The sequence below is a fragment of the Anas acuta genome, chromosome 6, assembly GCF_963932015.1.
Source record: "Anas acuta chromosome 6, bAnaAcu1.1, whole genome shotgun sequence".
Lineage (NCBI taxonomy): Eukaryota > Metazoa > Chordata > Aves > Anseriformes > Anatidae > Anas > Anas acuta.
This window is the reverse complement of record NC_088984.1, coordinates 38163345-38190898: the sequence shown is the minus strand read 5'-3', so window position 1 is coordinate 38190898 and position 27554 is coordinate 38163345. Positions and strand designations below refer to the sequence as shown.

Genomic DNA, 27554 nt, shown 5'->3' with positions numbered 1-27554 from the left:
CTGTGTAGATAACCTGGTACCACCTTGAATTTTAGCTAACTCCTGATGAATATCTCATTTTAAAATTGAGAGTGGCCCATACACTTTTTTTTTTTTCCAAAATCCTTCTTGAAAAAACCATTGTGACTTGTATTTACAGTAGGCCAAAAAGTAGCAGATAACTCCTAACAAGCACTTGCAATATGGGAAAGTTATTTGGCAGTGAAAATCACATTTTGCACTCTTACAAATAAAACCTCTGCTGCAATATTCAAATGATGCTCTTTTTTTTTTTTCTCCTTTGAAGAGAACATGCATTTCACAATAACTACAAAGTTTAGCTCCTGGGTTCACTAGAGTAAGCAACATAACCATCTCCCACTGCTATGCCTGTGTAACACTGCAAAATCTAGCCTAAAAATTCAACATAACAATCTGTGAATTACTGTAGGCATGCAAAATATGCACAGTACATAGGTAGATGGACAAAAAGATAATAAACTGAGCAAGTGGAGCTATGTTCTTTTGAATATTCAGCCTATCTAAACCTGTAAATACTTCATTGTTTTCCTTGATATTTGGAGAACTGTGTAATATGTGCTCCTGGCTGCCATACACCGCAATCCAAGTTAAAGGCATGCTGCAGTCCCTGAGTAGGTGTACAGATAGCTAAACAGGGCAAATGACATTGCAAATGAAATAAAGAGTTTGGGGTTACACCGCTGCTAAACCACATAAATGGTCTGTCTTTGCAGGGTCATGTCTTTTGTCTTACAATGACTCAAACAAGAAAGGAAATGCTGCAACCTTTTACTTGAGAAAGCTCATCTTTCCTCTCCTCTCCCTGTGAATGGAACACTGTGCCCACACTGTTCCTTTCAAATCCTCAAATTTCTGAAAGTGATGCCAAATGCACTTGCAGTGGGATAGAGCTCAGTTTATTCAAGCTGAGAGCCGAGTATCTTTGGGGAAGTTAAAAGCTGGTCTGAAGGAAATGTGCAGTTCTCTTTCTACAGAGAAGAGACTTGGAAGACAGCAGCTACGTGTCAATTTTCTAAAGCTAAGAAAATGCATGGTCCTTTCCTATTTGGATGCATTACCAGCTACTGGTACTGGATCAGAACGTAGTCCTAAAGCCGTGCAAGTTACCTCACAGACCTCACATCCTGATTCTCTGAAAAGCTGCAGCAAAATCTCTCCCTTCTTTAGACATCTTCAGCACTGTGCACATCCCTGCCAACAAGGTGCAGCTTTCTGGCACCTCCTTTACTTTGCCTTGCTCTGCCATTTCACTGCCTTTTGTGCTCCTCTTCATTCCTCCCTGAGCTCATCTCTTTCTGAGAAATGTGGCCATCTTCCCAACACCAGTTCCCATCTAAATGGAAGTCGAGGCATTCGCCCTCAAAACAGCAAACTCTTTAGACGAAGGGACAGTCCCCTCAATGCCACTTCAACAGTCACAGAGCTCTGCATTTCACATCGCATGAGACATAGCTATGGTGAAAGATGCTGCATCTGCTGGGAGCCAACAGTTTTTGGACTGGACTATGCTCAGGAGCGGAATATAACATAGTGTAAGTAATATATAATGGCTTGGGAAAGGAAAAAAAAAAAAAAAAAAAAAAAGCAAGTCTTCAAAGTCAGGAGGCATTGCTGCCAAGAACACTCCTACTTCTGGTGACCAAGGACACTGGGAAAACATTCAGCAGTCAGTTAACAGGCTTTAATTTGATCTCAGTGAGATCTGGCTCAGTCCCTTGAAATGAACTACTTGCCCATAAAGATGTTGAAAAAAAACAGTATGGAATGCAAATAGATTTGTTACCAGGCATTCTATGTGCATACCACAACAATACTGCCAAGAAAGTAACTTCAGGCAAGCGCATTTGTTTACTAAGTCGCTTCTACCTTTTTTCCCTCTACTCTAAATTATTTATTGTGTTTCTAATAGAAGCAACCATTATCTGGAAACAATCCCCTAAAATCCATTCTTCATCAGTTTAAACTGACGCAGTTTTGCCAGAAAACTTAGTCCAGCTCCAAGTAGGATCACCATAACAAAAAGTTTAAGTTTTTATGAACTAGAGGAAGAACATTCAAAGCCAAGTAACTGGGTACAGTGATTGGATAGCAATATTGCAAAAGCTCAGCCAATCCCTTCTAGAACTATGACAGTGTGAAAACTGCCTCTGATTTCATAGACTGCAAAATCACGTGTGTACTCAAAATCTGCATCGCTTTAGGGAGCAAATGCCACAGCAAATCATAACACTGGGAAGGGAATCACAAGCTATATATATGGTATGACTTGCATTTTCAGATTATACACAAGCACAACCCATTTCACATGAGATTAGAAGGCTACATCCACATTTCCAGGAGCCCCTTTGCATTTAGCACAGCATCAAGGTTTGGGCGTTACACGCGGAGTGAGGCCAACCCCAGCACAGCTCCCGCTGAAGGCTGCACAGCTTCCAGGCAGGCTCTGGGACAGGGCTCTGTCGACTGCAAAACACAACACGTACAAAAAGTGGGTTTCGTCTGTTTAATTAATTCCAGTGTCTATGTTTTAGCCAGTGCTCACAGGATTTTTTGTTATTTATATCAGGTAGCCTGGAGGTGTGTCATACTCCAATGGAATATAATCCTCTTATTAAGCTAGTACATTTATTAGATTAATTTCATAAAGCTCCTACATAACCTCATTGAGAAAAAGATGAGAGATCTTACAGTAATTCATTCACAGTACTGTCCCCTGATAGCTCTGACTTCCAGAGATCAGCAGTCACTCCAGCCAAACAAAATGCAACTTCTATTCAGATATTTATGAAAATTGTTATAAAATTAAATTATATGAACAAAGCAGATAAATTCATACAGCTCTTCCAAATAAAAGTACAGCTTGTAAAAAAATGTAATGCAAGTACCCAGAAATCACCCACAGTTGAGTTGCCTATACTGCATTTTACAAGCTTCTTACAAGAAAACAACATTAAGTAAAACACAATGCTTTTTATATTTCTGTTCAAATAGCAACAGTAGGATAAGACTGTCAGAATCCAAGAAGAATATTCTCTTCTCACACTTCATTGAATCAACTCCCTTTTTTGGTTGTTTGGGGTTTTTTTGTGTTTTTTTTTTTCCCCAATGCTATCTGAAAGAGCCAAAGAAGATATACCTTTTTTTAATTTATAGTTAAAACAGATCCACAATTCATCAGCACTGCCTAATGAATTAAAAACATGCTACACCTGCAGCTAAAATACACTATTGTTATAAATGGCTAATTGCTGCAGGATCACTGCTCAACATGACTTGACACTTTGGGTCCAAAAACTCATAAACCACGAGCACTGCACTTCATCTGATCCTTGACTTACCTGAAAGGTATGTAACTGAGAAGGCAGGTCCATGCTGAATAGGTATCAGACATTCACAAGTTGTATCCAAGCTACCAAAACAAACTTTCAGTGAACAAAAAGGATTTGGGAAACCTAATTGTCTAACGTCCTAATTATCTACCATCTGTAGTTGTTCACAGGTATGCAAATCAATACACGACAGCTATGCAGTACTCAAACTAATTTCCCCTCTCTATGAATCCTCCAACAAGGTACTGGGCAGAAAAAACTTGCTCCCTCCACCCCTTGAAGAAGTACCAAAGCAGCATGATATAGGTCAATCAGGAGAGATAAGACCTAACAAGACCTAAAGAGAACCTCCTAGGAATAATCAGTATGAATGCAATTAATGCTTGCTCTGAGTTATATAAGCTCAGGATCCTCTCTTTTCCTATCTCCTTAGAGCTGTTTTTGCCAGGATTATCAAAGATGCAACATGAGTGTTACTACACCCCGAAGCATGCAACTCAGAAAGAGAATCAAACCTTCACAGTGTATGTTCACAGCTAGAATTTATTCATGTATTTATTTAAGCCCTCTCAGTGCACTAGCAAGGTAGTGATACACGTACTTTGATGTCAGTTAGCTTCCAGACTTTGATCTACCTTCAGACAGGCATGTCACAATAAAATCATCTGACACATACTGCCCCAAATAATCCCCAAACTAATTTTCTTGGTTTAAGTGGCTCTGGAACAGGAGTAGTGTATCTCACTGTACCTCCAGTAAGTTATTTAAATGAGCCTGTACATACCCTTAATGGTCAGAGATTTCCAGCTTAATAAAAACCTGAGTTAACAATGTGCTGAGACTTAAGGAAGACACTACTGTAATCTCAATTTAAACGTGTTTTGGGGACTCAGTAACTATTACAACAAATTTCTTAAATGAAAATTCCCCCAGAGACAGTATTGTGCATAAGCAGGCTTCAAAACCGAAAGTGTTTACGATGCAGAAAGAACTAAAAGCAATGCTTCAATGGTAAATACTCTCATACACCAACATGTTATACACCAACATGTCTCATACAAATACATGTTTTCAGAACATTTTAATATCCAATTAACATATTTAGCCTTTTGCAGAAGTTAAAATTCATCACAAAAAAAAAAAAAAGTTTCTTAACTTTAATGCATGACAAAACCTCCAGGTCATATTGGCTAAAGGGAAAAAAGTAAAATACAAGTGTATAAATATTTCAATTAATCATCATTCTCCATTCTTTAATAAAATCATCAAGGTATACCAAAAAAACTACACCTACCAGCTGCTTCCTGGAAAGAAAAACAGACTAATTAGGTTTGCAAGCATGATCGGTTCGATGTTTTGCCACAGAGGATGCATTATTGGTTCTACAATAATTACTTGCATTTTCACATTTTCTCTCTCCTTCCCTGCAGCAAATGGACTACTATTAACTCAAATAAAACATTTTCTTACAGGTGTAGTTGATCTCATTGGAACTACAAAAAAAAAAAAATCAATAAAAGAGTATTATAACTATTATAGGATTTGCATCTCAGCATATATATGACAACTTGGTTCTGTTAACTAAGCTGCTCAACATATTTGCAAAACCGTAGAAAACATTCCTCTGCTGCTGCCCTACCACCAGTGCCATCACTCTAAGAGAACATTATTCCTAAACTATTACATAATTCTACATAATAGTCTTTGTGCACACAACATACTTCAAAGGCAAACCAAACCTTATCACCATCCTCATCTCTCCTTCCTGACAATAACAGCTGCTATCTCTTCCCCAGGAAATCCAGCAAATAACTTCCCCAAAAGACCTGCCAGAACTTGCGTGTGCAGCTCACTGGGCCAGCTGAGTTGCAGTTGCTGGCATCCTTCTGAAAGGACATTGTCCCACCAATCTGACAAATGTCACCTTTAGAGACTTTTAGTGGAAGGCATTTAAATAATCTTGACTATTATGATCCTGTATGGAAAGGCACAACAAACACTGTGCTACTATTCATTTCTCTCCATGTTTAATGAGACTGTGCATTACATTAGGTACCACATCAAACTAACTGGCAAGCAAATCACTGGACAGTTTACAGACAACTTCAGAGAAATTCACTACAAGTTTTCATACAAGCAGTTTGCCCTGGATGCTTGTGTTGTTTGTTTATTTTAAAAGCACTAACTAAAGTTAGTTAGTATCCACGAGTGCGTGGATAACTAAAGGCTCTCATGGATTTTTAAGGGACTTTTAGCCAGGCCTCAGGCTCTCCTCCAGTGGAAATTTACTTAGAAAGCAAAGAAACCTTCACCTACTAATCATAGACCGACTGGGGTACAAGGTTCTTACGAAAATGCTCAGCAGCAAGTATAAGCAACTCTGGGCATGCGCAACAGAAATACATCTGTACAAATCTCTTCTGATAAAACGTAAATCCTGAAAAGCCAGCGGCGCATAAGAAGGTAGCAGAACCCCCAAGACAGCTTCATGGAGTTCCTGCACCAAAAGTCCTGCCTGAATCCCATTTTATACACTTAAATCTTTGTTAAATTCTTTGTATACATTGTTACAGAAAGTCATTGCTAATTTGACTCTAAGAACTCCACAGGACCTAAATCCTGCTCACTACAATGTTGTTATCTTAGTCACAGTGATACTTGACCTACCAAGATTGTTTGGCTTTGAAGGAAGGGGCAGGGGTCAAGCCCAGTCTGAAATGCCCATGGGCCTCCACCAGAAAGCATCACAGCAAGAAATGCAACAGTCCCATGGCATCGCTAGAGATGGAGTAGCTTTTTCTAACTTCTAGATGTAATTCATTTGGCAAAAGCAGGTCTACAACCAGCATAATTTCTGATTTAAGTGCATGCTTATGAAAAAGCAGCGGTGCACGGAATCCAGGTGCAGTGTTATGAAAATATTACAAGGATTACAGCCAGCTATGTCTTTGCAATCCAAAAAATTCTAAACTACTAATTAACAAAAGATTCTTTTTAATAAATTATTCCACTAGCAATAGCAGAAAACATTCTTTTGTGTGTCTTAGCAGTGCATCTAAATTTCTCCTTACCAGGTTAGGTAAAGGTCAATCCCTACGGGTATCCCAGCTACAGGAGTATATGCACGCATAGGCACACAAGAAACGAAGTACAAAGCAATCAATCCTCTGCTGCAGCTTCCCAAAGCTCAACAGCTTGTAGTTTAGGGACTTTGTAAGCCAGATGCTTTTGGTGCTTTGTGAAGCTCTCCTTCATCAATTTATCATTTTGAATCTGCTTGAACCCGTTTACATTTCTGACTGCCACAGCTTTCTGTGGCTGTTAAGTGCACGATTTAATTACATGCTGTGTCAGAAAATACTTTCATTTACTTCAAACCTACTGCTATGTAGCTATTGCTAGCTTTTCCCTACTTCATTTTCTGCGAAGAAGGAATAACAGCTCCATGTTACTCTTTCCACAATGTTTGGGAATTTGTACAGATCTTAAACACCACCCACCAGGTGCCTTTTTCCAGACTGATTTAACGTATCTCTTGTTCAGTAGCAGTCTTTCCACAAGTAGGCTAGGCATATCATTCTTCCATCTAGTTGCAAGCTTACACAGCAAAACACTACCTAAGTTACTGCAGAATCATCACAGTCCTGAACAACTCCACTGTCTTCCAAAAAAACAACGTTATATAGCCATGGTGCACAGACAGATGTATCATGTATTTTAAACATTTAAATTTTGTCAGCATGCTTTCAAGCACAAGCTGGAAGAAATTAAGCCTTGCATTCTTTTTGATAAGAATGATATGCAAAGTTTTTTTAAAGCTAAAAAATGTCATTAGGATAAATAAAACTTCTTCAAAGAAAAGAGCTAGTTGTCTTGACACTCTTCCACTGATCAATTTAATTGCAAAATCCCAGTCCTTGCAGCTCTTAGACTAGCAGCATATGACGCACAAGGGTAACTCAAACGGCCTTTAAAATAAAGTACCTGCACATGAAAAAGAAGCACGTAGCCTTTGGAAGAACTTAATTAAAAGTACGAGGTCTCATAGGTCTGCTGTGACTACAGTTCAAGTCTGATTCCACAGACTTGATTCCTACTTGTAGTTCACCTTATGGACACAGTCTAGCATTACTGACAAAGCACAGAGCTATGTTATCTGCTATATTATATATAGCATATATATAGCATATAAAGATGCAGGAAGAAAAAACACATGGTCACAGAAGAAGGTATTACATGCATACAAAGCAGAGAGAGAAGTCTGATAAGCACTGATCAGAAATATCTTGGTGAAAGTTATAAAATATTTCAGTAGGCATTACATAATGAATTACACGGCCTTCCTACCTGCTTATTAAAATGCCTGTACGTGGCGATGTCCAAAGGAACATGCTAGAAGGAAAACATCATTCAACACTGTTTAGAAGTTGAAGCAGAAAAGGTTGCAAAACATTCCGTGTAAAGAAAGGAGTATTTTGACCTCTGTTTTCCATTCTCCTGCCCTCAAAGTGGTCATAATTAACATTTTATTTGCAAACAATTGGCCCTGGATTATTCACAAGAAAAAAATACAGAAATACTTGGAAAGTAGCTTAGCCAATGCATGTGCTCCATGTTTAGGCTTATTTGAAAACATGCAAGTTCTAAGCTATATTGCCTGTCCTCTATTTCTGTCTTCCTAGCATTATACACTGCTTATTTCAAGCTCCTCATGAAAAACAAAATAAAAATCTTTTCTTGCTCCAGTTCTGTGGTAAGACTACTTACCTCTTCCTTGCATTTAAGACAAAAATAATAATAATAATGCATGTGTATTATGAATATTTCTGAAGTACATGAACAGCTACAATCATTTCTCATAGACGTTGTTTCAAATTTACCTCAATCTGGAAAGCTGTGAAGATCAGCAAAACAAAATGGGAACAAAAATATTCTAGCTACGTTTTGTTCTTTTTGTATAAATGAGTTCTCTTGTTTCTGAGGCCAAATATAGAGCACTTGAATGCACTGAAGATTATCTAGAAGGGCTCATATTTTACTTGCTTTAAAAAACTTCCCTGCAGCAAATTATGTTTGGCATATACTGTAAGTCTCTGTTCAGTCCTTTACACTTAATTATCCCATGGACACCAAAGCCCTCCAATGTAAGCAACTCTGGTTTCCACTGAAACTGTGGCCTCCGACACTAACCTTGAAACTTGCAGAGTTCTAGAAGACTGCTGGAAAAAAAGGGTGTTAGAAGTACATTTTGATCACCTTCATCTACAGAATTTAGGCTTTACGTTTACTTCAGTGAGACTGCTAGTGCTTAAAGTATACTTTCAAAGAACTGGGAAATAAATTGGAGAATAGGGCAAGTGTTCAACTCCTGCGGAATTAAAACTCACCGTTACCGTACAGCTTGCACTGCTTTCTTAAACTCTCTTTTCCACCTGATGAGTATAAAGAAAGTGACGGAATGCTACTTTGCCTATGGACTTACCTGAACATAAAGAAATTTTAGATTAAGATGAATACACTGTAAGATTCCTTCCACTACAAAACGTGCAATGCTTAACCAGAACTCCTGCATATCAAAGTCCTTCAGCCGAAAACTGAAAAAACGAAATACGCTTTACTTTCTAAACGTTAATTCCATTTGCACTCTGCACCTGATGAATATTTTCTAGGGCACCTGAAATTCCCCAAAGATGCGGACAAATAAATCATTCGATTCTTCTGAAATAAGAGTATTTTCCAAGTTAGTTACTGGTATAATGACAAAGGAAAACTGTGCTTCAAAACATATACCACTGAGACAACCTTGTGGAAAAACAAACCATGCTTTATGTGGAGTCCCAACAGCATAATGCCTTAGAGACACACAGCCTGCAAATGCTCAGGTTCAGATGCCTGCTTTCAAACTCAACCACGCCATCTTATTTAATTCATCACCTTAACAATTACTGTTTAGATGAAATATGCTCACTTTTGTTCTTAGTATTTCTAATATGAGACCACTCAGTGATGGTCTCATGACCATTCAGACCGTACAGCGATGGTCTGCAATAGTTTTCTAGTTTCCAGACCAGGTTTACATACAGGCATCTTTTGTTCTAACGCTTCCTATAAACTGCATTCTAACATAACACTCAAGATCAGCCGCATCCCCCTTTGCTATTATTTCACCAGGCTAAGCAAGCCATGCTCACATAGCATTCAATCCCTTGACCTTAGAAACCCATGCTAGTTATCCCTCTTACCACCTGTTTCAGTCTGAATGCATCATTTCTAAACACATGAAACAGATTTTACCCAGTATTTCACATGCAGCCTTACCAGTTCCTTACTTAACATTAATACTTTCTCATCTGTCAGAAATATCTCTGTCAATTAACACCATCCCAGGATGCATCTCAAGAAATTTTCTCCAGCTGGAAGATACATCTCTATCCTCAATAATATTTCTAAATGTCAACCTATAGTGAAAATGCCACACATTTAACAACCATTAAAGTGTATCTGCCATTCCTGACAGTTCGTAGAGCCAGTGCAGTCTGCAGAAGCAACGCGTGCTGGCATTTGCATCCAAGACTGCGCACTTCCAACTCCCAAAACCTTCACACAGTTCCAGGAGGGAACTGGGTTTCTGCCCCACAACACTTCCAGAACTTTGGTCCTGATTTAGCAAAGCATCTGTGCGTTTGGGGAACTTCAGGCTGGAAGCGTTCCCATCGCCTTCACTGGGTGCTTCTAGAGACCAAAAGCCACTCTTCGACGCTTTGTGGGGCTCGATGCTTAATGCTGCGAGGTGGAGCTTCCCGAGGACCCTCACACTTAACTACCCGGCTCTCCTCTAATTGTCAACGCGTTAAAATGAAGAAGAAAAACAAAGAAAAAAAGCGAAAAGCAGGCGTTTTGTTCATCCACCCCTCGGCACGGCTGTTCCAAGTTCGCAGCGCTCAGCCCGCGCTCTTTGCCTCAGGCACGGAGCCGGGGCTGAGCCCGGGGCTCCCCCCCGGCCCCTCTGCCGAGCAGCCCCGCAGCGAGGCGGCCCCGCCACCTGCCCGGCACCGCCCGGCAAAGCGAGCCCCGCACGGCCCCGGCAGCGCTCGGCCGGGGGCCGCCTCCCCACAGCCCGTCAGGGAGACAAAGGCGCCCGGAGCCCTCCCGCCTGCGCTGAGGCGGCCGCGGCCGGGCCGGGCACCCCCGTGGCCGCCGTCGGGGCCCGCGTCCCGCCCTTACCTTGATGATGCTGCTGCGGCGCGGGGCGGCCCGGGCCGCCTCCAGGAGGCCGGCGTCGGGCTCCGGGGCTGCCGCCGGCCCCGGGCTGCCGCCGGGGAAGCGCTCGGCGGCCCCGACGGCCGGCACCCCGCTGCGGCGCTCCCGCCTCCTGCCCGCCGCCGCCTCGTGAGGGGCCGCCTCGGGCTCCTCGTCGGCGCGGGGAGCGGCGTCGGGGGGCGCCGGCTGCTCCCGGCCGCCCGCGGCTTCTGCCATCGCTCCGCCGGGGCACGGCACGGGGCGGGACGGGGCTGGACGGGACGGGGCTGGGCTGGGGGACTCGGGCTGCGCGGCCGGCGGCGCTGCCCTCAGCGAGCGGCTCCTGCCCGCTGCGGGGCCATCCCCGAGGGCGGCCCCGGGGCCGGCGGCGGGAGCGGGGCTGCAGGGAGCGCGGCGGCGGCGGCGGCCCCGCGCCGCTCTGACAGGAGCCCGGGCGTGTTGTGACAGGCGGCGATGACGGACGGCGCGCCCGGCCACTCAGCGCCGCGCAACCCGCCCCGGGGGCGCCGCCGCGGCCAATGGGCGTGGCGAGGGGGCGTGCCCGCGGGACGGGCGCGCGGGGGAGAGCGGCCGCGGGGCAGGTGAGCGCTGCGCCGGCCGTGCCCGCGGGGCGGTTGCAGGGCGCTCACTGCAGCGCGCGGCGCGGGCAGCGCGCGCTGAGGGGCCGGGCGGGAGGGGGGCGCCACGGGGGAGCCCCCTCAGCAGCCGCCGAGCCTCCGCCGCGTAGCGCCCGCCTCACGCCGAGCCCGCAGCGGCCCCTGGCGGCCGGCCGGGCCCCGAGCGCCGCCGGGAGGGCGGGGGGGGGGGCTTCACCTGCCACGGGGCTGCCCCAGGGGGTCGGGCAGGGGGGCGTGAGGCAGCTCCTGAGCTCTGGTGGCTCTTACACAGGCTCTGGGTCATGCTGGTAACTCCGCGGTGAAAAAGAAGAGAGTTTCTGACAAGGCTGCTGCGGCATTTGCCACACTCAAGGCGAGGAAATGCTGAGGGAGGGGCAGGTGAAAACCCCACCTGACTTTTTTTTTTCTCTCATGCCCTTCAGCTTTGTTTTGTTTTCCATCGGGAAAGGCCACAGAGTGCGTAACCCTGGAAGAAAATAAAAAAATACGCTGAAGAAATGCTGATCGTTAAATACAGGAGAGAACAAAGTAGTACGGGAGTGGGAGACTCGGTTGCGGTGCACTCAGTTTGTTACCCAAGCGCCTTACGGGGGGGGAAAAGCATTAACAAAAGCTTGTGGCTGTGTAGCTCCGTACCGTCACACAAACTAACCTAAGGAAACTAATTTAAAGATGACGGAAAAGGTAATTACAATGCAGGATGCTATCAGGAAGAATTATTAACACAGCTTTTTCATGCATTTTGTGCAAGCATTTGAAGTTTAATCACCAGATTAATTATTTGGAAACAGCCAAGTGCTGTCATAGCTGCAGCCAACTTCATCCTTTCGAGGGTATTTCTTAACATTTCAAATTAGAGATTTATGTCTTCTCCAGATATGTCTGCAGAAAGAATGAAAAAATGCGCTCGTCTTCTGAGATCAGAAGTTCAAAGTCATGTCATTGTCACCTTAAACGATAACCTTTGATATCTGACATCTCTAATGGAAAAGGGTCTGCAAGCATCCTGAAGTTTGTAAGTTCCATAAACATCAAACCTATGGGGAACACATGACAAATTGTATCTGTTTTGTCCCCAGGATGCAGAGGTTGTGTAGTACAGCTAACAGAGGGTTCAGTAAAACTTCTCTCCAGAAGATAATAAACCATTAACTATTTTTAGTGCTCTATTTCTGACTGCACAGCTCTGGATGCCTTTAACATGTCTGTATCTATTGCTGTTCCCAAATACGAAGAACCAGGATTTTGAGAGGAAAGAGCAACTGGTTTTGATACTTTTCAATATCTTGTTTAAAAAATAAAATAAAAAGTTAATAAAAGGAAGCTTTACCCTAAAAGCCTGTGTATAGGAAGTAAATAACAATAAAGAGATGGCTTGGTGCTGAGTGTATTTATCAGATATCTGTAGTAGGCTGATCTGATGCAGTCCAGTGTTCCGCAATTGCTTGTTTGTGATTTGCCATTTGTATATGCTTTGCAAACAACAACACTGGCTGAAATCATGCTTCATTTTTAGAGCAGAAACCCGTAAATTGTAACAGATTGACTTCATCCACACTCTTTTATATTAAAAGGCAGTAAGCATGCTGTTGGCTTGTACGTGTCAGCATGCTGCAGGGGCTGGGGTCTGCACTGGAGCAGGCAGGGCAGGGACTCACAGCACCCCTGCCAGGGAGCACAAGACATCAGGCATCTCCATGGGGACGGGCTGAGGACAGACCAGGACAGCAAGTGGGATTAGAATCAGGCCTGGCAAGGTGAGCCAGGGCCAGACACAGCCCTGGACAGCCCAGCAGGGCCGTGCCCTCACAGCAGTATGGTGTGGAGGTTCAGACTTTACCCAAAAGGAAAGATCGAGAACATAATTGCAAGAATGCTTTATGCAACTTTGAAGTGATTAAATTCTTGTTTATTATATTATAGTTCACAATTTCTGTATTGAATCTTACAGGACATGGGGCTACATATTCAGGACAACACTCAAAAGGATCGTTTTTTTTGCGGAGCAATGGAAATGACAAGACAGAGGCATTCTCTCTTTGGCATTATGTTGGACATCCTGGAATGCTTTCTTATGCAGGTATGTGGTTTAGATGGTGTAGGCAGAGAAGATCTTCTGTAGGTTCTTACATAGTGTTTCCTGTTGTCTGTGTGTAACTGCTGCTCAGACTTTCTGCTTCATATTGAAGCAACTCATCTAAAACAACTCTCTGTATCTCAATACTGCATGAAATCTGCAGCACAGACATATACTAAAATGGGTAGAAAGGAAGAGGTAGGGGCAGTTTTTCAAAAACAGTCAAGGAATTCACTCAGACTAAGCAAGGCAAGATGATAGATAAAAAAATCTATTTGTGTTCATCTGAGCGCGTGAGTCAGCAAGTGTCTGCAGAGTCTCTTTTAATGTTTTTTGGTATACTCAACTTACTCTGTCCTCGAAGCATGCAATTATTCCTCAGTGGGTGTATTTTGTACCATAAGAGAGCTGAAAATACAGTCTCTTCAGAGCTGTGCTGGAATACAGCTTACATAAGCCACTAGTGCCCTTAGATAGTGCATTTTGGGAAGCTCTTAAAATTAAGTGTTCTGCTGGGAGCATAAAAGTGGTGCTCCTGCAGCAATTGACCATGACTGATGAAGTGTGAAAACTGACACCTTTTCCTATGTCAGGAACATTTCATTTGCAAGACTGGAAAAGAGCAATAGAGAACAAGCTGTAATTTCTCCAAGTATGCATCCTCAATGATAGTAAGTCATAATTCATTTTGGAATTGATGAGACTCTCGCAAATCTATTGATGAGAAAATGTACTGCTAGATAATTCTTAAAGTAGTGATTTCTTTAGTCTTAGTGTTTGTTGTGCGTGTTTTGCTATGTTGTTATATCTTGAATACGCAATTATAGAACAAAAAAGCACAGTAATATTCTGATTCTTTTATACAAAGATGTACTTGTTGCTAAGCTTCACTCAGGTTTTTGCAAAACACCTCCAACTCCTATTTTGCCTATATAACTATTGCTACAAAGTTGAAGCAACTGTTAATTATAACTATTACTATGTTTCTAAGCTAGATTAAAAAAAAGCAAATTTGCAAATTTGAGTCAGTATTCAGCAAATACAGTCAAAAGGTCATAATCTTTAACTTAAAACATACTATGTATGTTTTCAAAAAAAAAATTTAAAACATATTTATATTACTTCATTCAGTGCCTCCCTTTGGATGGCTCTTAACTTGCCTACTACTTTGTGTAAAAAAAAAAAAGTCTCACTGTGCTTATATATATTTTTACTTTATTTTCTAGGTAGTATAAATGTTGTGTCTTCTCTGAGTTAGCAAGAAGTAGCTTTTTGATGCGTCTCTATCTTAATGATTTTCTTGTTCCAGTCACTGGTGAATTATTTTCACTGTCTGGCAGCACTGTCAGGCTCATCCAATGTTTTTAATAATTAGAATACTCCAGTTTTGGAAGAGGCCACTAATTCTTAACTCATGATCAAATACTCAGGTCCTGATCTTACCCTAGTTTGCAACCACTGTTTACTATATAGACAAAGGGTCAAGCTTGTAGTGGAATTTACTGATTTCTGTGTGGAAGTACATATGAGTGCATATGAGAAGACCATGAGCACTGCAAAGAGCCACCCAAAAGTTACCCAGCAGCAGAATTAAGGTTAATTTCATGCAGTGTAATATCTTTTGATGTGCACACTGCAATCACTTACAATGCTATACGACTCTGGCTCCTCTGGATACTGGATAATCCCTGGGAATGAGACTGTTCTCTCTGCTTTCCTCACCATGAGATCTGGCCCAGTTCTCACCTTTGTCCAGGTGCCACATTTCACTGTCACCCAGCTCCTTCTCCAATGAGCTTTAACAAGGCATTCTAGTACTCATTACCTCTTGTTCTTCCTTTCCCTTACCTGGATCCTCCTAGTAACTGCTACCATCTTTTGCTTTCCACCTGCCATGGACCACTCAGCACAGGGACAACAACTGGACGCCCGTGACAGAACAGTTGTGGCATGTTTTTTACCACCACTGGGGGTACTTCTTTTGTTTCTCATGCTATAGGCTCGCCTTACCCATTTGCTCCCTCCTGCAGACTCAGCTCTTGCCACTGTACATTCAACCTTCAGCCCCAGCCTGGGCATAGTGATGGGTCATTGTGGGCAGACAGAGAACATTGCTGCTGGTTGGCTTTGGGCGTGATATGGCACAGTTGCTCCACAGCTGCAGAGAAGAAAGATTGGAGCCTGGTTTAGGTAATGTCTGGTGTGAACAGGGGAATAAGATCTGTGATACAGAGATTCCTTAAACAAATTCTTCAGAGGCATAGCAGGCAGCAACATATGAACTCTTTTTTGTACTGACAGGAAAGAGAACATCCCTGCTTCCTCTACCAAATCTGACATCAGCAATGTTTGAACTCTTCAAAGGTAGGATGGAAAAATGTCATATGCTGGTTTGGTTTTGTAAACAATTTATGAACATTTTTTCCCATTCCGATTTTCAAAGATAGATGTTTCACAAGAGTTCCTTTCCCTTTACGTAAACGACAAATCACGACATGAGGCATGCACCCATCTTCAAATTTTGTCTGAAGTGATTGAAGCTCAGGTAGTTAACAAGTAATTGACATCAAGGTCTTCAAAAGGACAACATCAAATAATCCCATAAGCAGTGCTACAACTTTGGCAAAACCTTTCTATATGCATTGATAGACTTTATTCTTTGGTGTAACTTGTGAAGCTTTGTCAATTTCCCTATGTTTAGTTGCTAGTTGCTTAAGTTTGTGCAAGGAAAAAAAAGGCAGGTTGTATATGTTATAACAGAAATTGTCTGAAGGATTTGGAGGAGTTGCAAACATCAATTCATTTTCAAGTCTAATGATACTTAATAATAATGGCTCTTCTTTAAAGTAGGTGGTAATTCCATTTAATGAGAACGGTTACCAATGACTGTCTTTTTCACTGAGCTCCTGAGATCAGTGCTTTTATTATGTCTTTGGCTGTGACGCATGCATAGAAACCTAACTGTAGTTGTTGCTACCTTTCAGGCTATGTGAACTTGGTTGTTAACTGCTATGAACGATATCATCCCTTATCATTCCCTTTCCGTGGTAATTCACCTACCAACAGATCCAATTTCATGCCAACGTACTATGTCGCAGCCCTTGGCACTCTTTATATCCAACCCAATGGATATATTCAGTGTTAGGAATATATGTGGCACCGTGGTTCCCGTGCACTTATGCCATTTTCTGGGAACATTTGGATTATCATGAACTGTGCAGCTGCTGGGGAAGCAGCATTAGTGTTAAATGATATTTTTAGTCAGGAATTTTTACTGAGGATAAAATGCTTTCTGATAATCCCAATTAAAAAGCTACTCTCAGCATCCATAATTTTGCCACCTCCGAGGAAAATTGCTAGCAATGTCAACAGTAGCCACATTGATAGTTGTTTTGCAGTTAAAGAGTTTGGAGGCAAGTTGTGAGTATCACAGGCATGGAATCTAGGCTGTTCTTCTGCCTGCTAATCACACACACAACTTTCTTCTTCATGTGATTTCTCTGAAAGATTTTGTATTACTTAACTAGGTATGGTCGTAAGCAAGTTAAGTTTGGTCGTAAACAAGGGGGTGTGCAGTAGCCCAGACCTCAGAAGAAAAGACCACTCATCATTAGGGATTCTGTTGGGGGGCTCCTGACAATGATCTCATGAAAAGTATCAAATAATATAACAGGACTGGATGATCTGACATCCATACCACAGGCATTTTGGGTGAGGGTTACCTGGGAAAATCCCAAATGCAGTCCCATGTATAGAATAGCTGTACAGGAGTGTGTGGTAGCTGAGCTCTTGGGGCCCAAATTCTACTTTAGTTTCAACGAGAATAAGGTGGTTTGCACACTCAGAAACTGCTCTGTGATGTGAACCAAGCAGGTAAGTTAGGATGATCAGGAGACTTGCTTCAAAATTGCACCTTTCATCCAAACAAAAACACTAAACCAGATGCAGCCAAAGCATGTCAGTGCTGGAAGAACATTGGTACTTTTAGATCTCCCATGCATGACTGGCTACCCAGGGAAAAGTGTAAAGAACCATACCTCATCTGCCTCATTTCAAAAAAAGCTGATTTCTTAACATTTGAAAAACATCAAGACAGTTCTTCCCAGTGTTTTTAACAGTTCCTACACTGGCTTAAGATGGCAGTAGATGTGATGGGAAAAAGAGGTAGGAACCTTGTAAAGTCCGCATTCTTATGCTGGAGCTGAAGTTAGGCAATCTTTGGCCCAGTCCTTGATACCACTTCCAAATACAAGCTTCCATGTATCTGGATAGATGGATCTAAAGACTTGCTAAAAGTATGCATGTCTTGTTTCTCATGCATGCAAATTTGGCCTCACTTAATTCATTAGAGAAAGTCATCCCCAAGAAAATATGAAAGATTTGTTGATGAAAATGTAATCACCAAATAACTTACACTCCCCGATGTTAACTGAACAGGATTTTAAGAAGATTAAAAATACATTCCGTCAGAGATGAAGTATACTTAATCTTTTATTGCAAAATCTCTTGTTGCTAAATGGCAGGTTAGAAGCTATTCTAGGGACATGGAATAGAAAGGGTAATGACTAATCTATGTAAGCTTATTTTCCTGAAATTTGCCACCGTGGGAGTGCTAATGTGCTTAAGTTGAAAGTGTTGTTAACCACTGTTTATCTTTTCTGAGTCGGGTTAAATAAGCTGGTAGTTAAAATCTGTACAGTCTATACTAACTCCCACAGTTGCTTATAGCAGCATTAGCAAAAGTGAAGCATTTTGCACATAAAAGGCTATAGAGTTTTACTCCCAAATGCAGCAATTTACATTCAAATCCCCAGGAAAAGTGAAAATTATACCTGTGCTGAGCAAATTTAGAAGACACCTATTCAGGCTGTGGCTTGGAAGAATCCTTAAACTACCCCATTCTAGTCTAATTTTACTTTCTCTTCATCTTATCTCAGGTGTGCTGTCAGACTCAGTGGCAAGATTTAGGGAGAATAAAAACTAAAGTGTATTAACTTTTCAGGCTATGCTGCTGCCAGAAGACAGCAGGACTTGGCCTGTAAATGCCCTGCAAGTGAGATGTCCAAGGATTCCAATAAATGTTCTTATCTGTAGGTATTATACATGGTGAGGCTCAGTTAGCTATACCTGAACAGACCATTTCTCAAGGGTTTGTGATTTGGGGCAAGATAAGGAAAAGGAATGAAAGAGTCATAGAATCATTAAGATTGGAAAAGATCTCCAAGATTATCTGGTCCACCTGAATGGTAGCACTTGTTTTGTAAATCCCTACGTCCATAACATAGGCCCAAATTTACACTGAATTATTTCCCATGAGCCACTACCAATAAATCAAATAGAATTTAAATTACATATCAGGCCAGATACTTTGAAAGCCTTAATTTGAGTGAAAGTCAAAAGGTAAAACTGTTACAAAGCTCACACATCAGAGAAAGTAATTGCATTCTGCAAAATGCAGAATTACAAATTTAGCAAAATTAAAAATAAAGAAAAAAATCCCCTAGTCACTCACACAGACAACAAAAGTGATATGGAAAAATTCCTTCACATTACTTAAAAATAACTCAAGTTCAGTGTTGAGTAGGGGAAGATAAGGAATCCATTTTAAAAATCAATGCTTTGAGTTCTTGTTCTTCCTATTTAACTAAAAATAAGTAAAGCCATAGTAGAAAATTTCAGAGGAAGGGACCTTTTTCATAGAGTTATTTGAGATCTCCAGGTAAAGTACTTTGTCACTACACAAGTAGATTATGATTAAGTGTTTCCCATTAAAGTTTGCTAAGCTTATTTGTCTAAAATTGAATAATAAATGTCAGAAACCAAGTATTTAAAAGAGGTCATCAGTCTTGCATTGTAAAATGTATTGCTTTCATCTCTGCAATTGCTACTTTACAGTTGCAATTCTGCTTTTCAGCATTAAATTCCCTACTCGTTTCAGTCAATTGCCATGGAAAGTAATTTAAACCATAATGTACAGAATGAAACCAAGCACAAACTTTTCTTCCTGTACTCAGCAGCCTTCATCCCATTGCAATTCTCTTTTGACTCCTTCTACATACTTAACTCACGTAAAGATGGAAGGAAAACACTGGAAAAGACATTACTTCTTGATATGTTTCATATCTTTACCACCATGTTGAATTGAAGCTGAATTCAGGGCTGCAGCTACAGAAATTCTTCATTCACAAGAGAAAAGTGTATGGTAGGTTGACAAGTGCTCCATTATGTGGAGTGTGTACCATATACACTTGATTCACAGCTCTATCTAGTACTTTTTTGTGGGAAAGACAAGACAAAATCAAGGGTGACTACTTTACTTCTATGTTCAGCTATTCAGAATAGTGATTCTAAGTAATAGCAATTATGTTCTGTTATACTTTTCTTCCACTTTTTCATGTATAAGTTTTGAGAAGTAGAATAAAACCAACAGAAACGTGCAGGAATATATGCAAATTTTCCCCCCTAAATGTGGTACCTGCTAAAACAGAAGCAGCTTTTTTATCAGAATCTGAAAAACTGCATGTAAGAGGTAAATTACCACATGCACATAAAATAAAATAAAATAAAATAAAATAAAATAAAATAAAATAAAATAAAATAAAATAAAATAAAATAAAATAAAATAAAATAAAATATGTAATGGACAACAATAACATAGCTTGGCTCTTATTTATGTAATTTATGTACAGCATCTTAAATCACTAAGTCAGTAGAGAGAAAAGCTCCTGGCTTTTCTGGTAGTTGGAGTACTGGTTCCAAAACAAGATAAAGAAAATTAAGACTCTTTAAAATTTTGTGTATGAAACACATTAGCAACATCCTGTTTTTACAGTGAAATTCTTCTTTCTTTTTTCTTTTTTTTTTTTTTTAATTTGGCTTCACATAAGTTCCTAGAAATGTAATGAAAGTCAAAGAATCAAGTTGTAAAAAGTGGGATTAGAACATAGAGTCATTTGCCTGATGGTGATCAAATGAACACATTTACCTTATAAGAAAACCTCTTTAACATTATGATGGTGTATAGGTGCTATTAGATTACACTTACATTCATGAAGCTTTACACTCCCAGAGCAAGCAAAGCCTGATACTTTCTCTTTCTTGCGAGTATTTGTCCCATTTGTTTAATAATATACATCAATTCTTTATAATCTTTTCTACTTAGGTATTTTTGTCTGCAGAATTGTACTTTTAGTTCAGTGAAACATGTAAAATATTATGACAATGGTAAAAAAATAGTCAAAAACCTGAAATTTATCAAAGTCAGGATGAACATTAAATTTTTATTTGACTAATGGAAGCACGGTAGGGAAAAAATGAGAGGAAAAGCCAATCAAGGCTGTCAGGCTAAGTTAAAGTAAATGAGGAGGAGTTTGATAATTTTCTCTTCACCCACCTAATTGGAGATCTATTAATATTCAATGTAACATATATTCATGTGACATTTCCGTATGACACAGCAAATCAGATCTGAGCAGCTCAGCTGGAGAGAGTCATAGCAAACAGGGTGGGGACCCCACTCAGCCACCCCTGTGTCCTGCCCTCGGATCTCCAGCAGAGATGTCCAGCAGAGCCCCCAGGTACCATGCAGCATTCTCGAAAGCCCCCCTCCAAACTACTCAATACCTCTCCTGTAATCTCAGTGTCCCCAGAGCTACCAAAAGCCCTCCCAGTGCCCCTCAATACTTCTCAGAGCCCCTCCAGTATTATCCTGGAGTCCTGCAGTATTCCCAGAGCCCCCAGTACCCACCCTATGATGACTGCAGGGGCTAAAGATGTAGAACATAGCAGTTCAGCCATTATGATAAGAAACGGGGACAGAGGTGAGAGGGAGCGAGCAAAAATACAGTTAGAGCAATCAGAAACAAAGTAGGAGGTAGAGACACAGGGCAGAGAGAAGGGTAGAAGTTGAGATGGGCTGAGGAATCATGGCTCATCCACAAGAGAAATGTGTACAACTAACCTAAGCAAGGGGAACAGTGGGGGAAAAGAGCCTGAGATGGAAACGTAGCAGAGAAATACACATACACATTTGAATAAATTGAAAAGTTCCCAGAAACAAGTCATTTCCTTCTGCATTTTTCAGATGGCACTCCGTAGGTGACCACCATAATATGCTGATAAGCACTGTAACTCTTGCAGAAGTCTTCCTCACATTCCTTGAATACGTAAGAGCTCTTGTTTTTTTGATTACTCTGGTTCAGATTCAAGGTGTGATGAATCCATTCACAAGCTTGTAAGAGAAATCACCATGTACATCTTCATAAATTACTTTTATTTTAAATACAAATGCATTCTATGCAATAGAGACAGAAGTCAGTCTTCTAGTTCCATCCTGTGTGACATTTTTATGAAACTGAGAGCAGGAAGTAAGTAATCTTTTATCAGGTCAAGTTAACAACTGCAATATATTAATGCTTGGATTTCCACTGAAGGATCTTAAGGTAGGTAATCTGCCATTATTATCTGCAGATAAGTAATACTAGCAAAAGAGGTACTGTGTCTTTTGAAGGTCATGCAGTCAATCATTCAAAGAGTAGTCCGTTGCCAGGCCCAGGTATTACTCATAAAATTACACTTGCCTTTTTGAGCCTGGAAAATCATTTTCCTCCTTTATCCTCCCAAATCATTTTTTCTCCCTCTTTTTCTCTCTCTCTTTTTTCATTTTATCTTTTCTTACTTAGCCTCTGTCTTTCTCTGATCCTATAAAAAGGAGAAAAGGCAAGAGTCGACAGGAACCAGCACAGTCAGACTCGTCTTTGTCCAGCGCTGCCTTTTAATTTGTGGGAGAGAACCATAGGAGAGGTCACTTCATGCTGTGTATATTACTGACATGCAGAGATGGGAAAAACAGACATACTCCTGATTTCCTGTGAGAATGACTTGCTAGAGCAGGATGCTATTCCATTAATGAAGCAGCCACACGGTTCTAGGGCAGCCCAGCAACTTTTGGTGTAATATTTAAATCCTGCGTGCGTGGCAACATTTTTTGTCAGCTCTGCTAGTAATCTTGTTAAATTTATAGATGTGTTGGATCTTCAGGTTTTCAGTTTTTAAGTTACCAAAATAAAAAATAGATCAATCGTTCTCACTTACTTGTGAACGTCCTATTTTTGTCACAATTGCCTTATTTTAAATGTAAATGTCCTAGATTTTGTTTTCTAACCTGAGAAAGAGGTGTAACACAGAATATCCAACAATTAAAACTGTGCAAAATACACTTTAATGTTTCTGTACTCCTTCAGCTGTTGCAACTTTGAATTCCCCAAATCAACATATGAAGCACATGAAAGGTTTGGTCTATTCTGCTTTACAGATCATTAAAATGCACTGCTGTTCCTAGGATAAGCTGTATTGCTGCTTGATAAATATTCATAAAAGTATGTGAATAAATGCAGTTCAACAGGGTTCTGTCATGAAATACCAACTATTTCTAAAAATCTCATCAGCTCTGCTAAAATTGCCTTTATTTTTATGGTTTACTCAAAGAGCTTAAAAAAATCACTACTAATGGTTAAGCATTAGACACAGAATTCATAGAAGGTCTTATTTATTATTATATTTTAATTCCCTGTGGTAACAATAACGTTGCAGAAACTGGTAAATGCTGAAGCAAGAACAGAAAGGTCAAAAGCAGCATAGGGTATCCGCAAGGAGTGCGGCTCTGTGCCCTGCCTATGCTCATTGAGAAGTCAATGATGCAATACTTGGAAAACACTGTTGGTTTTAGATTGGGTTCATATTGTTTGCATAAAACAAATTTAAGCAAGATGGAAGGATTAAAATATATTTTTTTATATCCTAAGGACTAAAATATAATTTGTTGTAGATAAGATAATCTTCATTGAAGATTTTATTTCAAAGCACCCAAAACAGGTACAGCAGGAGAGTAGCCAATGATAAATTGACCCTGCAGTAATCCTGACGTTGTATTTCGGTATTGAGCTGCTGTGATTTAGCCTGTGAATGTTGGTTGTTTAATCAGTCTGAAAAGCAGTTTTGTACTGGGATGGTTCTCCCAGAATACATTTGTAGCGATTTTAGCTCTTGATGTCATCAAATCAAGCATTTCTGCAAGCCTGTACCTGGCAACTCCGCTGGTTATGATCTAGACGCTTGAATTTTTTTATTTTTTTATTTATTTTTTTATTTTCCCCAGACCTGTTTAAGCAGCACAGCTACTTTCAGGGCAATTTGCGTCCGCAACCAGCATGAAATGATGTAAGTGCAAACAGGTTGCGGTTCTGTTCATTAAACACCACATACACCTAACAGAAGGGTTGCTATCAACCCGTCTCCTCTGGTTCTGTAAGAAATGAAAAAAGCTGCAACTTTTTGAGAATTGGTCATGAAAATGATTGGTGTTCTCCAGTCCTCTCTGCTAGAGGCCCCTATATTGCATCTCTAAGGTTATTCCTGGCCTTGTGTTGCACAGTGGTCAGGGCAGCCTGCCTCTGAGTCTCTCTGGGAACAGTAGCGGTCTCAGAGTTGTGTTAAGCACTTCGGCTTCTCCAGTTATAAAATCTGATGTGTAGAAAGCCTGAACTATGTTTCTGCCTCCCTCAGACACGGCCCGAGAGCCACCCGTAGGGAACAACTTCGCTTTGGGGGAGGGGGCTGGGTTCTTTCTGCCGTTGGGGCCGGAGAACAGGCGAGGCGCACGACACAGGACAGGACAGGAGGGCAGCGGCCGCCTTTCTCCTGCCCAGGGCGGTGAGGACGGCCGGGCTGCGCTCCCCTGGCCGCAGCTCCCGGGGTGCGGGTGCCCGCCTGGGGTCCCCTTCCCGCAGCCCTCCCCGCCCAGGGCCGGCCGGTCCCTGAGGGGCGGGCGGTGAGTGACGGCGCCAGCGGGCGGGGAGCGACGAGGGAGCCGCGGGGCTGTCGAACGGGAGCACCAGGAAGGAGGGCGGCGGGGCCCGGGGTGAGGAAAGGCTGTGGTGTGCCTGCCCTGCGCCCCCAGCCTTGCCCCCGCTTCTCTTCTCCCCGGAGCTCGTCGGCGGGGCCGAGGACGCGACGCGTGCCGGGAACGTGCCGGAGCTGAGGCGGCGGCGGCTGACAGATGGAGCCCGACGGCGCGGTGAGGAGCGAGGCGGGCTCGGGCGGCCGCCCAGGCTGGGGGAGCCGCTCCGCCGAGGAGCAGGCAGCGGGGCCGGGCGCCGAGGGCCCGGCTCTGCACCCCGGGGCCTCGCCCGCAGGGATGGGGCTGCCCCCGCCCGGCTGCCGGCAGCCCCTTCCCGCCACAGCGCCGGTTGCGGCCTGCCGCCATTTTGCGCGCTGAGGTGGCTGCGGGCTGGTGGGGCAGCCCCCTGCCATCGCGTCTACACATAAACACTTGGAAAACCCGGCCCGCCCCGGATAGTTCACCTTCTGTGGAGTTCTCTTTTACGCCACAGGACGTGGCGGTCTAGGCAGTTCAGCCTTTCGGCTTTTCTCCTCAGCAGAAGGGTCAGAGCTGCCGGTCATCCCACTCGTTTTCTCTGTTGAACAGCCCCCCGGCGTTGCATTAAAACTCAGCCCCGTCGGGTGTCCCAATGCAGTAAAGGATGACCGTGTTTTGAAGGCCTGTAGAGCCTTGATTACTAATTGCTGATGTTACAGGATAGGTGTGGTAAAAAGGCGAGTCGGAGTTGGAAGGTGGGATTAATCACCAGGCCCATGTAGTATTTGGTTTTCTGACCATGGATGTAGTCAACATAGAAGTGAGAAACTGTTGATACTGGCAAAGGAGCAATTGTCAAACACTGAAGACATAAAAGTACTGACAAATTTACACATGCACACTGTTCTAAACAAATCACATGATAAAAGTAGCTTAGAAACGCAAATAATCATCACATTAAGTTAGCACGCAAATCCTTTTTGATCCTGTTTTCTTACTGCTACAATGGCATTAAAGTGAGAAATTGTTTGACTATCAGAACAAAGATTTTAAGATTTTCAAAGGTTAGGTTTTTCTTTACTCTCTTGGGAGTTCACAAGTGGTGTGTTTTAATGCCTCATTTCTTCCATTTGGGTTCTTTGTATGTTTTTTTTTTCTTTGTATAAGACTTAAAACTCTTGAAATTTGTGTCGGAAAGTAAAATTTAGGAAGAAAAGGTAAGACTTCTGGATGTGGAGTCAAATGTTACGTCTTATTTTGTATTTAAATAGTTAAATTCTGATATTGGATTTGTGCAGATGATGGACTTGATGATCCTTAAGGGTCCCTTCCAACTCAGGATATTCTATGATTCTATGATTCTATGATATTTTGGTTCTGCACCTAATTATGAAACAGAATGTTGTATTTGATGTAAGAGGTGAAAAAATAAACCTGTTCATACTTCAGAAGTTGTTCTTGACAGAAAATCTTCCATCTAAAAGCTTTTGGGTGTATGGGAATTATAATTGTTTCTGACATGTGAGTATTATGACCAGTACAGCTAAAACAAGATACAGAAAGAGTTTAGGGGAGCTTGCTCTGAGTCTTTGTACTAAAAACAGTTTGTGAAGAGAGAGAGTTGTTGACAGGCAGAAAGTGGTGTTATCCATACTACTACTGTTTACCAGAGACAGATGAGTTTAGTATGTAATAGATGACTAATTTTCAGTACATTATTAATTTTGTTTTAATGTCCCATCAGGGAAGACTAGTCTCAAATCATACCATGTGAGGCAGACTGTGCTCCATAACAAAGGGCTAAGAGTATTAAAGGGGATGTTTGTGTCCATGCAGTACAGGTAGTGATCCAGAGACTCTGAGGAAGAGTCATGTACGTGTGAGAGAAAGAGTGCAGTTTGAAGCTGTTGACTTAAAAGGTTGTTGCTATAAAAAGCATAAATTAAGGGGCTTCTAATTAATATAAATTCATCTCCAAAATAGAATAAATAACTTGGGATTCATACAGCAGAGTGCTCTGCACGTGCACACAAACACAAACAAAAGGATTTGTAGATTAGATCCTAAATGCCAATTTCTGTAAGTTATTTAAGTGTAAATGAAATATCAGATTGTAGTTTATTTAGGATGCTATGGAATTGCTTAAAACTAAGCTTATATTTAAATACTTCATAGGGTTTCAGAATAAAAATAAATACGCTTAATGTTCAGCTGTTCAGCATTTGCTGTGCCTACCAGAAATTCTGTATTTTCTGTTTAGAATTTCTTCTCTTACTAGCTTGTACTATGTAAGCTGTTGTAAATTTTTGATTATTTTTTTTTCACTCAACAGGCTGCAAATCAGACACAAACAGAATCTTCACCTTCAACTCCCAACACTGTGTCACCAGTGCCATTAAACAATTCAACCGGTGCTCCAAGGTTTGGAACAGTTACTCCAAACCGCATCTTTGTAGGTGGAATTGATTTTAAGGTATATTTTTTTCCTAATTTTGTTCCTAAATGATGTTTTATAGCCTATAAAAAGCAATAAGAGAATTATGTGTGTTTATTCAGGTGATAAATGCCTTTCACTATAAAGTTCAAATGAACAGCAGAGAATAAAGTTTTAAACCTTGATGTACCTACCTGTGCTACAAAGTTGCATAAACTTCTGTACCCAGCTGCTAGAAGCTTTTGCCATGCTGGTTCTTCAGATATTTTTTTTCAAAGGTAGCTTTTGTAATAAGCAGATACTATATAGTATGTAAATTTTAAATTAGTGTAATTAGTGTAACATTTAGTGTAATTTATTAAACTGTAAGCTCAGTGTTATAGCTTGCACACAGCAGTCGTCAGTATCTTTAGCTCCTCTAGCACTTTGAGATCATACAAAAGAAGGAGCTATGGCAACAGTATTCTTCATCTATTGCAGTCATTTTCTTAAAAGCAAGTATTTGTTTTAAAATATACATTAAAGCTTCTCTGGGCAATTTCCAGTATTGCTTTGAAGCCTTAAAATCCTTGTGCCTTTGCATACGCCATAAAAAAACTTCAAATATCAGAGAGTATCAGGCCATTCTTCAGCCATTTTGAACATTCACAGCAAGATATGCACCACACCTTTATAACGGCTACTGTCTTATTTCTTTCTTACCACTTTAGACAATGAGTTTGTCATTGACTTATGTGAAGCAGTTTGGATCCACTTAGATGTTGTTTCCACCAACTTAAATGTTGTTTCCACCAACAGTATCTTCTATGCCTCGCTCCTCTTAGGCTGAGGACCTTTTAAGCATTGACTCAGATGAAGAGGAGGAAGAATGACAATGTATTCAGACTATCTTGGATAATAATACAAGAACTTCCAGGATCTCCTGACTCATTTGTCCAAG

At 41.4% G+C, this 27554-nt stretch overlaps 2 protein-coding genes across 9 annotated transcripts in view; one reads left to right on the top strand and one right to left on the bottom strand.

The window, feature by feature from the left end:
* Positions 1-11011, bottom strand: part of PLCL1 (phospholipase C like 1 (inactive)) — a 184505-nt gene extending 173494 nt beyond the window's left edge. For 3 of the 4 annotated variants that reach the window (XM_068686613.1, XM_068686614.1, XM_068686608.1), the window contains exon 1: positions 10575-11011. In XM_068686613.1, coding sequence (XP_068542714.1) covers positions 10575-10826 — 252 coding nt within the window. In that variant the 5' untranslated portion in view covers positions 10827-11011. The remainder of the gene's footprint in view (positions 1-10574) is intronic. The other variant, XM_068686606.1, reaches the window with a different exon arrangement.
* Positions 11012-11122: 111 nt separating this feature from the next.
* Positions 11123-27554, top strand: part of BOLL (boule homolog, RNA binding protein) — a 42283-nt gene continuing 25851 nt past the window's right edge. For 3 of the 5 annotated variants that reach the window (XM_068686622.1, XM_068686624.1, XM_068686623.1), the window contains exons 1-4: positions 11123-11191; positions 11650-11793; positions 13179-13307; positions 26513-26653. In XM_068686622.1, coding sequence (XP_068542723.1) covers positions 11725-11793; positions 13179-13307; positions 26513-26653 — 339 coding nt within the window. In that variant the 5' untranslated portion in view covers positions 11123-11191; positions 11650-11724. Of the gene's footprint in view, positions 11192-11649; positions 11794-13178; positions 13308-23972; positions 24379-26512; positions 26654-27554 lie in introns of those variants that run through there. The other 2 variants (XM_068686621.1, XM_068686625.1) reach the window with 2 other exon arrangements.